Source organism: Pelophylax lessonae (assembly GCF_965119305.1).
Source record: "Pelophylax lessonae genome assembly, chromosome: 4".
Taxonomy (NCBI): domain Eukaryota; kingdom Metazoa; phylum Chordata; class Amphibia; order Anura; family Ranidae; genus Pelophylax; species Pelophylax lessonae.
In genome coordinates, this window is record NC_138771.1 from 282,387,167 (window position 1) to 282,400,130 (window position 12,964).

The following is a 12,964-nucleotide window of genomic DNA, read 5'->3' on the forward strand; positions in this document are numbered from 1 at the left end:
TTGGTCGTGGATTGATGTAGTGTGGAATCTCATATTACTTGCACTTTTTATCCGTGGATGAAACTTTGGACTATTTACCCAATATTCATTGGACATTTTTTTCATTACACTTATTTATGTTCTGGTCTTTTTTGACCAAATTTTTCACTTTTATTATGATTATTTTTAGTTTATATAATCACTTAGGCTACATTCACACCTGAGCGTAGCGTTTTTCGCGCGTTTTTTACCGCGATTTTACCGCGATTTTTGCGGCGTTTTTTACCGCGATTTTACCGCGATTTTACCGCGATTTTTACCGCGATTTTTGTGCAGGCGTTTTTAGATTGAATAGAGATCAATGGAAAACGCCTGTAATCTGCCCAAAAAGAAGCTCATGTACTTTTTTGAGCGTTGGGCGTTTTGTATACAGCCTCAAAACGCTCAGATGTGAACAGGGGCCATTGAAATGAATAGGATTTGTCTTGTTGGGCGTTTTGAGAGCTGATCCTAGAGCAGAAAAACGCCCCAAAAACGCCCCAAAACGCCTACATGTGAATGGAGCCTTAGCGTGACTTGTTTACATTTAAGTATAACACGTTTGCTATTTAAAAAAAAAAAAAAACAAGACTTTACAATCACTTTAAACTATTAAGTAACTGTATATAGTACCAACTATGTAAAAATTACTACAGATAATAAGTCTCCCTCAACATGTTATACATTAAATCTCCATTATAAACTTTACCTATGATCCTCTTCATGCTGAGTTTGCACATAGTTATAGGGCTTTTGGGCTTGTTCTTGCTGCCACCCATGCATGACTGAGGCCTGAAATGTCCACAATGCATTTTGGTTCCAGTCATGTCTTCTAAATAGAAAAATTGGTATCTACTCAGTGATTTTATTGTCCTGAGAACATAAAAAATTGGAGAATTACTTTTATTAGGGAATACTGATTCGGTTGTTGCATTGTTTTTGTTTATGTTGATTTTAAAGCGATCCATTCTTTTGCCCTTTTTAGGCTAATGCAAAAGGGTAACATAACTACTAACCTTCCTAGCAGCATATTTCCTTGCTCTCTTGCTGCTCAGTTCTGCCTGCTGAGAGCGAAGTGACATATGTGAAGTTTCTGGGCATAGGTGAGCATATGACAACACTGTGTCTTGTGGTTGGCACAGCGTTGCCATATGAGTTGGGGGAAGAAGTCTATAGCTATGAGTGTGTTTCTAAAAGTTGGTTTGGAGTTTATACAGGGCTTTTTCCCTTGTCCTGCTGGCTGAATGAGGCAGGGTAACAGCAAGGAATGACGCGTATGTGCTGAATTCAAATTATACCAGACAGACAAAAGGCCAGTGATAAACGGGCAGGTCTGCAGATGTATTGCTGTGGAGGGTGAATACATTCCGTAAAACTGTGTTGCTTTGCAGGCTGTTCATTGAGCCCCGGTTCACACTAGGGCGACCTGTGAGGCGACTTGGTCGCCTCACAGGTCGCCGCAGGTCGCCTCCCATAGGAAAGCTGTGGACCCATTCTAATAGGAGCGACACAAGTCGCTCCGACCTAGAAAAAGGGTCCGGAGCTTCTTTGGGGTGACCAGGAGGCGACCGCCATAGACTTCAATGTTATGAAGTCCATGGCGGCCGCTCCGAGGTCGCGGCGCGCTGCTCGCACCGCGATCTCGGAGGTCGCCCCTGAAAGTAGCGTCGCTCCTATGTGAACCGGCGCTGAAGGTGTATAAAATAATAAATAAAAACAATGTCTCCAATATCTATTTCTTATTGATGCAGTGAAAAAGAAACATGGCAGCAGGAAATAGAGAAGAATAAAGAAGAAAATTCAAAATTGGAAAGTCAGAAAGAACAGGATGCAGTACAAATAAAAGAATACATGGTAAGTACACATTTGATGTAAATTTGTAGGTTCTCCTTACCCTATGTGGTGGATTCCCTACAGCAGACTGCAGGTAATTGCAGATTTCTCCAAGAGCATTCAAGGATTCCAAAACATAGGTTGGTCTGATAGTCAAATGGTTATCAGATGTGCCTCCCTGTTGGTCACTAAATACAATTGATGGCTTCACTTGTAAATAGGAAGTGGATGGGGATTGGAAGAGGCCTTGGTCTCTGTTAAAATATTTTGGGTTTTCGTGATCCCAGGGTTCCATGAAACATATCTGTGAATCCCTGGATAGGACGGTTTTAAAGGTAAAGTTCATTATAAGTGGCTTTTTTGATCTAGCCGTGTTCCCAAGTAAGTTCAGGGCCCAGGCACACTGGCTGAAAATTGCTGCTTCTACAGGAGTTTTGTGTTTTGCTTGTAGAAGCAGCTCAATGTTATCCTATATGTCCATGTACATTAAGACGTTTTGGAGGCATATTATAAGCTTGGCTTTTAGAGGCAGAAAAAGAAAATGCTTCTGGATTGCGTTTTTGATTGGAGTTTTCTGGCAAAAAAAACATTAAACTCTCCTAAACATGTACAAAAACACTCTCTATATATGAGCGTTTTTTTCTGCCAAGAGAACTGGCATTTTTTTAAGCCCGGTGTGCATGGAGCCTAACTTGGACAGTTGACTACCTTTGTCTTAAACTTACCTGTTTTATATAAATATTATTGCTGTGTGTTTGTAGAGGTGGTGTATTTATTTAATCAAGGTATTTATGTAGTGCTAAAAAATGCAGCACTTCACATATTGTACATTCACAACAGTCCCTGCTCTCAAGGAGCTTACAATCTAAGGCTCCTATCCCACATACATATGTTCACATACTAGTGCCAATTTATACCAGAGCCAATAAACCTACGAGTATGTTTTTGGAGTGTGGGAGGAAACCAGAATACATGGAGGAATCCCAGAAAAGAACAGGGAGAACATGTAAAATTCTTCAAGGTGGCGCCCTAGTTGGGGTTTCAAAGCAGGGACCCTAGTGTTGCAAAGCAGGAGTGCTTAACCACTAAGCCACTGTGCTCCAGGGAAAGGATTCTGAACAACCACATGGCAAATCGACACACAATTTCTGCTACAGGGCAAACACAGCGTAATCATCTATGTATATGTACATATGAGCCTGTGCTTATACTGCAGCAGAAAATAATTCCTGTATTGTTGTACGTACTGTGGGTCACATTTCTCAGAGCCGGCTTCCATCTATTTCTAATCCTTCTAAGCCACCATACTGAATACAAGTAGAACTGTTAGCCATCTGGTGGCATGCTTACCACGAAGCAGAGCCTACACGAGACCTGCTGATATAAAGTTTTTTTTGACCACCTATAACTTAGAGGTCTTGTAATCTGGTAAGCGCATTTTATTATTCACTTTGGGTGTGAAGTTATGATCTTGAGTCACCCTTTTACCTCCTCTTCATCTATTCATCTGTCACCACTGGTGGTCCGGTTCCTGCTACGACTACTTCTGTGGATTGATGTATATAACACATTTAATGGACTACTTCAACAGTTCACATTAATCTGTTTGCTTTAGCGCTGCGCTCCTTTCTGTTTAAGAAAATAATTCCATGTGTGCGGATTTGCCATTTGGTATTGCAGCACCCTTGATATGATTACCTTATAACAGTGTTTGAGCCCATTCGGTGGTTTACACTCACTGTATGTCTGTGTGTATGTATGTATGTATGCATGTGTGCATATTTATATATGTATGTATGTGTGTATATATATATATATATATATATATATATATATATATATATACACACACACAAACAGTCTTTTGGAGGATACTATTTTTAATGGATTGCTTCTTGTAAAAGTAATGAGTTTGCTTTCTCACTCTCTCCACAACAGAAATTGTTAGACTCATTAAAAACGGGTCCAGATGAAATTAAAAAACTGCTGGCAGAAAACTCAAGAAAGATGATTGTATTGAGAGTAAATGAAAAGTCGCTAACCAGGCGATACACAACTTTACTGGAAATGGAACAGCACCTGCGGAAAGAAAATGGCAAACTCAGGGATGAAATATCAGACATGGAGGCTGCAGTAGGGGAAAGAATTGGGTACCTACAGAGATATAAGGTAGGGAGAAAATCACTTTTTTTTTCTGATTAAATGTAATTCACCCTTTAAATACCACTGTTTCCAATATACAGGCAGTCCCCGGGTTACAAACAAGATAGGTTCTGTTAGTTTGTTCTTTAGTTGAATTTTTATGGAGGTTTGAACAGGTACATTTTTTAAGTGTAACTCCAGCCAAAAAAAAAATGTTTGAGGTTTTTTAGGGATAGCATAGGGAAGGGTGAACACCCCTGTAACGTTTGGTTTGCTGTCTGTTCCCCTGTTTAGAAGATTTCACCTAATTTTCTGTCCCTGCGACAATTGGAATTTGAAAATTTTGGGTTGTTGTGGAAACAAGGATTAGTGACAAAGCTTCAGTGGAGACACCTTATTCCCATGATGACTCTAAGTCCCCGTTCACACTAAGGCGACCTGGTCGCCTCACAGGTCGCCGTAGGTCGCCTTCCATAGGGAAGCTGCGGACCCGTTCTAATAGGAGCGACACAAGTCGCTCCGACTTAGAAAAAAGGGTCCGGAGCTTCTTTGAGGTGACCCGGCGCGACCGTCATAGACTTCAATGTTATGAAGTCCGTGCCGGCCGCTCCGAGGTCGCGGCGCGCTGCTCGCACCGCGACCTCGGAGGTCGCGGCGCGCTGCTCGCACCGCGACCTCGGAGGTCGCCCCCCCCAAGTCGGATCGCCCCAGTGTGAACGGGGCCTTACAGGAGGAAATTTCCCTTCCTAGGGGTATATTTCCTATCACTTTCTGTTGTCTCCCTCTGTAAGTCGGATGTTTGTAACTCGAGGACTGCCTGTAAAATGAAATGCATTGTAAAATGTTTGATGTATTCCTTTAACAGCATAGCTTTTCACAATCAAATGTGTAAACTAATGTATTTGCAAGCAGAAAACCACAGTATTTTTTCATCTGTACAGAGCCTAGACGTGGATTTTATTTTGTTGTGTATTTCTCTAATATTAAATTACCTGGAAGAGTAATGAACGCAGTCAATAATTGCAGTCAGCCATTCAGAATTACAGGCTGGTAATATACATTGATACCAGACTTATTAATATACATTATAGGCTTACTAAAAATAGACTGAAAGCATACTGGAACTATGACATACCATCAACAAAATCCTTTTGTAGAAAAACCTTACAAACAATTTAGATAGAAATAGACTTATAACATCAAATCCAATCCGCAGTCTTCCCTGCAGGGATATCTCTGTGTGACCTTTCTCCTACCGACTTACTCACTGTTGAGAATATGGCATTCTAATTGACACATTTCAAGAGCAGCCCTTGTTCCTCAGAACTCAGCGCCAGCTAGGATGCACCCTGGAGTTAGCGTCAATAGCAAGAAAGTCAGTAGGAGGGATATCACACACAGATATCCCTGTTGGGAAAGCTGCCTTTGGATTTGATGTGATATGCCTATTTTTATGTGCATTGTAAGTACCAGTTGTGTTTTACAATACATTTTGTTCAATGGTATGTTACAATGCCAGTGTGCTTTCTGTTGGTTTTTAATATGCTTAAAGTGTTACTAAAGGCAAACCTTTTTTTTTTTCTTTTTAGTTTTAGATAGAGTTGGGGCCCTTTCACACGGGCGCTCCGTATGTCCGCAAATCATCCTATTTTTTTGCGGATGTAAGTCAATGGCATTGCGGATGTCAGCGGAATACCATCCGCTGACATCCGATTTTCTTCCTTTCAGTTTTGTTCCGTTTTTTGGAACGGAACAGAACCCTATTTTTCCTCCGTTCAAAAAACGGAAAGGAAGCAAAATCGGATGTCAGCAGTGTCACCCGCTGAAATCCGCAATGCCCATAGACTTACATTATGTCCTTATATCATCCGCAAACAGATGGGATGATATGTGGACATACGGAGCGGATGACACAAGTGTCATCCGCTCCGTGAAAAAAAAAAGTGCCGGAGCGGATCGCTATGTGGTCCGCTCCGTGTGAAAGAGCCCTTGAGCGGGATTAAAACATGTCAGTTTTTAATGGTGTTCTGTGCCCCTGTTAGAGAGATTCATCCTCATTATCATTGAATGTAAAAATAATAATGCAATCCCCAAATTTGGGTTGACACCAGTGTTAATTTCGTCAACTAAAATATTTTCGTCTACTAAATTAACACTATTTTAGTCAACTAAGATACGACTAAAACGAAAACAATTCAGATGACTAAAATACGACTGAAAATAAAATGACATTTTAGTTAAAAGACTATGACTAAAACTAAATCGAAAATTGACATCAGAATTAACACTACTCTGCTGGCCATTTCTAAATCGGCAGCACCATTCCATCCAAATAATAGCACAATAGAGTTTAAACATGTATTGCACCACCACATAAACATAAGTAGAGGGTATCTACTAAGCTGCTGAAAGAGAAACAATTAAGAAAAAGGCTTTTTTTATATTTTTTTCCTAATATTTAATGTTGGTAATTTATTCAGGTAATTTGTGCAATGACATTACAGCCAATAGAATTTACAGTTTTTGAGTTTTTTGTATTTTAAAGTTGCACTTCTGTTTGTCAAAAAGCAATATTTTTGTTTATAAAATGTGGTTTTATTTATAAAGAAGTTATATCACAATGGCTAAATCTGTGTCTGTAGTCCATGTTCACACCTTAATACCATAAATAACATGTTATTCTATTTTTATTCCAGGAGTATATAACTAGTTTTAAAATTCTTAGATAAATATTTAAATAATGCATTACAATTTACCTAAACCCATTCGATTTGTAGTTTACTAAAATGTACTGGAGATCTTAGTCGACTAAAATATGACTACAGCTAAAACAATTCAGATGACTAAAATATGACTAAAACTAAAATAGCATTTAGTCAAAAGACTATGACTAAATTGAAATTTTCTGCCAAAATTAACGCTGGTTGACACCAGAACAGTAATATAATGGAAATATTACAATGGGGACTTTAAGTTCTGGTAACCCTGGTGACTAGGCTTGTGACGGTATCAGATTTTCATGCTGCGATTAATTGATTAAGGTTTTGCCACGGTATACGGTATTATCACGGTATTCTATTATTAAATTTAAATTATTAAATTTCCACCTCACTTCAATTTCATTGCTGAATTTAGGGGCTTTGGTTCACTTATGCACATTATTATATAGTCAGTCAGTACAGACTCTGTGAACCAGGCCTAAAATAGGTCATCAAGCAGTGTCTGGCCTAACTGGTGATAACTGGTCCTGGCGCTCGGCTCCGATCCGATGGCCTCGTCATTAAGAGGGCAAATCCTTGTGGTCAAGAAGTGGTTAAACCTGAAGGAGGTGTTGTTTATAAATTACTTTACTATTGCTTTAGGCCTGGTTCACATGTATGCGGGTTGGTGGTTCACATGTATGCGGGTTGGTGGTTCACATGTATGCGGGTTGGTGGTTCACATGTATGCGGGTTGGTGGTTCACATGTATGCGGGTTGGCGGCCCACATTTGCACAGGCATAGCAGCCCATTGATTTGAACGGGCTGCTATGCCCTCATTTTCCGCAGAAAAAAGGTGCATGCAGCATTTTTTTAAAATTCAGTGGCCTTGAAATCCATCCTGCTTTTGCACCATGCGACTAACCTGCAGTTCCTGCTCTGGCAAGCTTTCTGCATTTTTTGTATACGTGGGCACGGCATTTAAAAACAGTTTGCGTGTGCAGCAACGGCAGGTAAGTCGCATGGTGCAAAAGCAGGATGGATTTCATGGCCACTGCATTTTTTTAATTCTGCATGCACCTTTTTTCAGCTGAAAACGCAGGCATAGCAGCTCAAGCCCATTCACATCAATGGGCTGCTATGCCTGTGCAAATGTGAACCGCCAACCCGCATACATGTGAACCGCCAACCCGCATACATGTGAACCAGGCCTAAAGCAATAGTAAAGTCATTAATAGATAAAAGCCCTGGTCCTCCTGCAGGTTTAACCACTTCTGGATCGCAAGGATTTGCCCCTTTAAAGACCAGGCCATCGGATCAGAGCGCCAGGACCAGTCATCACCAGGTAGGCCAGACACTGCTTGATGGCTATATAATAATGTAATGTGGGCTGCTATGCGTATGTATGTATGTATGTGTGTGTGTGTATATATATATATATATATATATATATATATATATATATATATATATATATATATATATATATATATTAGAGCTGCACGATTCTGGCCAAAATGAGAATCACGATTTTTTAGCTTGGAATAAAGATCACGATTCTCTGTGTAACAAAACAAAAAAAAAATTGGGATAACTTTACTGTTACGTTTTTTTTTTTTTTTATTCATTAAAGTCTAATCATTGCGTTTGAAAGACTGCTGCGCAAATACAGTGTGACATAAAATATTACAACAATCGCCATTTTTTTCTGTAGGGTCTCTGCTAAAAAAAAATATATAAAATGTTTGGGGGTTCTAAGTACTTTTCTAGCAAAAAAAAACTGATTTTAACTTGCAAACAACAAGTATCAGAAAAAGGTCCAGTCTTTAAGAGGTTAAACTTCCTTTCTCCCTGGCAGAGGGAAGGAAAAGATACAATGTAAACATTTTTGTTTATAGTTAGGAGACTTAATGCTGAAAGGCATTAGCTGTGTGAGTGAATGAGTCATCCAGCTCACTGAAATGTATCAATTCACAAGTCAGACCCAGGAGGAGATAAACTCGGTATTTTAAAAATGCCACAATAACAATACCGTGGCTATGCAATACCGCGATATATCGAATTACCGAAAACCGGCATATGTCTACTGGTGACACACCGGAATGCCCTCACTTTAGAGGGATTTCCTCTCATTCCTGGTTTTGTCTATGGGACAGGAAATTAGGGGAAATCTCCCCAATGGGACACAGATGGCAAAAATAAACTGCTAGGGCTTATAATCCTCCCTTACCCTATCCAAATAAAAAAAAAAAGTTTGCCTTTAGTTACACTTTAACAGATGCCTAGTCTGAAGGTGAAAGCTTCAAGGTTGTGTATACCGAATATGACTGGAAATTAGCTGCTGGGACATTTGTTTGTGAAACATATATTGTTACTTTTATCCTTTTAATGCCTAAGCACTTTCATTTATTTTATTGTATATCTCGTATAACATAGTGCATCGCAGTCTTATGAACCCCGGTTAAGATGAATAAATATCAGAATGGTAAAATCAACATAAAACCAATTCAATTGAAATCAATTCATTAAGACGGTTCATATTCAAACAGGTGACAGTCCATAGCTTATGGTGATGTAGAACAAAGAGCAATGAAAGACAAAGTCCACTTGTGATCTGGTGAATAATAATGACTGGTGTGACTTCTGTGCTCACAAATTCCCACCACCAAGCATTCTCTGCCTCTCACCTTAGTAACTCGACCCTACAGGGTCAAAAAGCATATAAATCTCCAGGGGACACAGCAACTACTCCTCCAAAGATCAAGGATCACAGCCTTCAGCCCTCAACTAGCAGGTGATGAGACCGCAATCCTTCACTGCAGAGCATGCGACTAATAAACACTTTCAGAAACGTCCCCCCGACATAGGAGTAAAAAAAGAAATCTAGTGCTCTCTGTATATAGTGCCAAGATTTATCAAGCATATACAAGCAATGCACTTACATGGTATCCGGAGTGTAAAAGCATGACATTTTGAAGAGCGTGCAGCGTGCTGAGCAGTTCCGAGTTACTTCCTGGTTGTGTTACAGCCGTAGGATCGTCTGACCAATCCCCCGTACGCGTTACGTCCGATGGGGACGTGGACTTCTTCAGCGGGGACGCCCATCGGACGTAACGCACTGGGTCTGCAGGATTGGCCCTTTACTACGATTCCCTGTGCGCGCTCCAGGGGGCACGTGGGAAGTGATTCTGGGAGGACGTCTCTGGGCGCCTTCCCAGAACTAGCCAACTGTTCTGTAGCCATAATTTGGCTAGTCAGCAAGTGGTTAAGGAAGGTTTTACCCCCTTAATGACCAGGCCATTTTTTGTGATATGGATAGAGCTTTAATTTGGTGGTATTTGATTACCTCTGCATTTTTTTTATTTTTTGCGATATAAACATAAAAAGAGCAGCAATTCTAAAAAAAAAAAAAAAAAAAACAATATTTTTTACTTTTTGCTATAAAACATAAATTTTTTCATCAGTTTAAGCCAATATGTATTCTGCCACATATTTTTGGTAAAAAAATATCCCAATAATGTAGATTGATTGGTTTGCGCAAACATTATTGCATCTACAAACTGGGGGATAGATTTATGTCATTTTTATTGGCTGTGATCAGCGATTTTTAGTGGGACTGCGAAATTGCGGCGGATAGATCGGACACCTAACTGACACTTTCGACACTTTGATCGCCTCTGATGTTTACACCTTCCTAGCCAGTGTCATTAGTACAGTGACAGTACATATTTTTAGCACCGATCACTGTATTTGTGTCACTGGCCCCCCAAAAAGTGTCAAAAGTGTCCTAAACATTCACCTGAGTACTGTATAGATTCAACGATGCGGTCTTCTCTCCTCTCTCCCTGCTCTCACAGTCTTGGTTGAGAGCAGTGGGAGCCATTGGCTCCTGTTGCTGTCAATCAAATCCTGTGAGGAGGGAGCAGGGGACGGGCTGAGCTGTGCTCTGTGTGTTAATGGATGCACACAGCCTGCCTCAGGAGCAAGCCTGCATATGTGCCAACATTGGAAGCAGGTTCCTGTGGTGGCACGCAAAGAAGAGGGGACGCCAAGGGCACTGGCGGGGACCCCAGAAGAGGAAGTTCAGGGCCACTTTGTGGAATAGTAGTGCAAAAAATACTGGTGTATTTCCACGCGACACTGGAAAGGGTTGAATAAAGTGATATCGTGCAATCTAATATTAATAAATAAATAAATTTGTGGAATGCCATTGTACAGAGCAGGTAAGTATAACACATTTATTATTTTAATTAAAAAATAAACTTTACAAGTGCTTTAAGTTGAATGTTACCATTCACTCGCTTGATGACTATAAGAAACAAATTTAGTATTAGAGAATTTGTGTTATGAAAATGTCTTCTTTTTTTTTCTCTTCAACAGGAAATCGCTGCTTTCAAAATGGCGGCTTTACAAAAAGCCCTGGATGACAGTGTACCTTTTTCAGAGCTGGAAATGGCCAATAAACAGTACAATGATCTAACTGCCAAATATAGGGATATGCTGCAGAAGGATAATCTGCTTGTACAGAGGACAGCAAACTTAGAGCATTTGGAGGTAATGTGTGCATTCACCATGTAAGAATAATACCAACTTGTAGGCCAATTTTACTTCTGCCCAGCTTATGTAATAATGGGGGGCATATTGGAAGGGGGAGCTAGCAACACATTTTATACTTTATAAACTGGCCTTGTTTTGTATATTGATCTTTTTGTGTCCCACAAACATTCTTGGTCTTGTAACTAGGGTAAGAGTGGGTAGCTTCAAGGGGAATCTTCTATTGTTTCTTAAATGGCCTTCTGTAAACAAAAGGATATCCAGCAGCAGAACTAAAGGTAGGAGATGGGCACAGGGTCTCCTGGACAGACTTTCTGTGGCTTAAGAAAACAAATCCAAATTATTTTTGTTTGCTGGTGGTCGAAGTAAAAAAGGACCCTTTATAGGTGGCCATACAAAAAAACGCACTTCACCGGTGGCCATACAAAAAAGGAAATGTACACCGCTCCAGGTGAGGAAAATCCAACTCCCAAACAACTAGGTGCAAGTCCAGTCCGTGGTCTGAATCCACTCAATGAAAATGAAAAGTGGATTGACCGCACTCCAGTGGATGAAAATAAAATGATCCTTTATTAAGATTGTAAATCCAATAAAACAAGACAATCGAGCCACAGACAGTTGACGCGTTTCACGATTCAAGATCGCTTAATCGTACAAAAAAGAACCCTTTACAGGTGGCCATACAAAAAATGCACTTTACTGGTGGCCATATAAAAAAGGGTAACTTTACCGGTGGCCATATAAAAAAGGGCACTTTACCGGTGGCCATATAAAAAAGGGCACTTTACCAGTGGCCAAATAAAAGTGATAGTATGCTCCCTTCAGTAGCTCATTTAATTTTGTTTTTTCACAATACTAATCCCTAAACTGTATTTCCAATAAGGGAGAGGGATCCTGTAAAAAAAGTTGTCATTAGTCACTTGTGACTAGGTAAGTGTGATTTCTAAATACAGCCCTGAGAACATCATATAAAAAAAATTCATATTTTCAAATATACATTAAAGCTACTTTTACTCACAGTAAATTAACTCTATACAGTTTTGGTGTCCCAGAGAAAAGGAAAATTATTTAACCTCGTGATTCCTTCCAACAGCATGAAAATACATCCTTAAGATCGCAGATCACTTCTTATATTCAAGAACTGGAAATCACTAAGGAAAAACTGAATACACTTGAGCAAGCCTGGGAACACATAGGTGCATTGGGTATGTACAGCAGATTTCCATGTGTGTTTCATGCATATAGGACTGTGATTCAGTGAACAGAATTGTGCAGTAGACCATAGTATATGGTCACAAATCATTATTCTGAATACTGTGGGTTGTACAATAATTTATGAGTATTGTGTGTTCTGTACTTCTCTGCTGTTTTCACTCTGTTAGGAAAATTTACATGAAGAAGCTCTTTGCTTATATCTGTTTAATCTGTGAACTTGTTGAGGCCATTTTAGACTTGGGCTGGACCAGGATAACCCTTCCTACTCCCAGCATGCCTCAGTTATTTGCTGACATTTCTTCTGCTCTTCTGAGAAAAATCGAACACCCTGTTTTTGCTAGTTTTTCTTTTCTCTTCTTTCTGTAATTATCATCCTCTGTGAGTTTAATCAAGATTACTTGTTACATTGTTACACTGCTGCTTGAATTGGTCTGTATACTGTATATCCGCTATCCAGATTAGCCCTGCATTATGGCACTTTCCAGATCTGAGTGTACTGTGT

General features: G+C 39.8%; 1 protein-coding gene across 1 annotated transcript in view; it reads left to right on the forward strand.

The window, feature by feature from the left end:
- Positions 1-12,964, forward strand: part of CEP290 (centrosomal protein 290) — a 255,158-nt gene that overhangs the window by 88,555 nt on the left and 153,639 nt on the right. The window contains exons 23-26 of the mRNA XM_082255322.1: positions 1,770-1,872; positions 3,790-4,020; positions 11,074-11,247; positions 12,341-12,452. Of these exons, the coding sequence (XP_082111448.1) occupies positions 1,770-1,872; positions 3,790-4,020; positions 11,074-11,247; positions 12,341-12,452 (620 nt within the window). The remainder of the gene's footprint in view (positions 1-1,769; positions 1,873-3,789; positions 4,021-11,073; positions 11,248-12,340; positions 12,453-12,964) is intronic.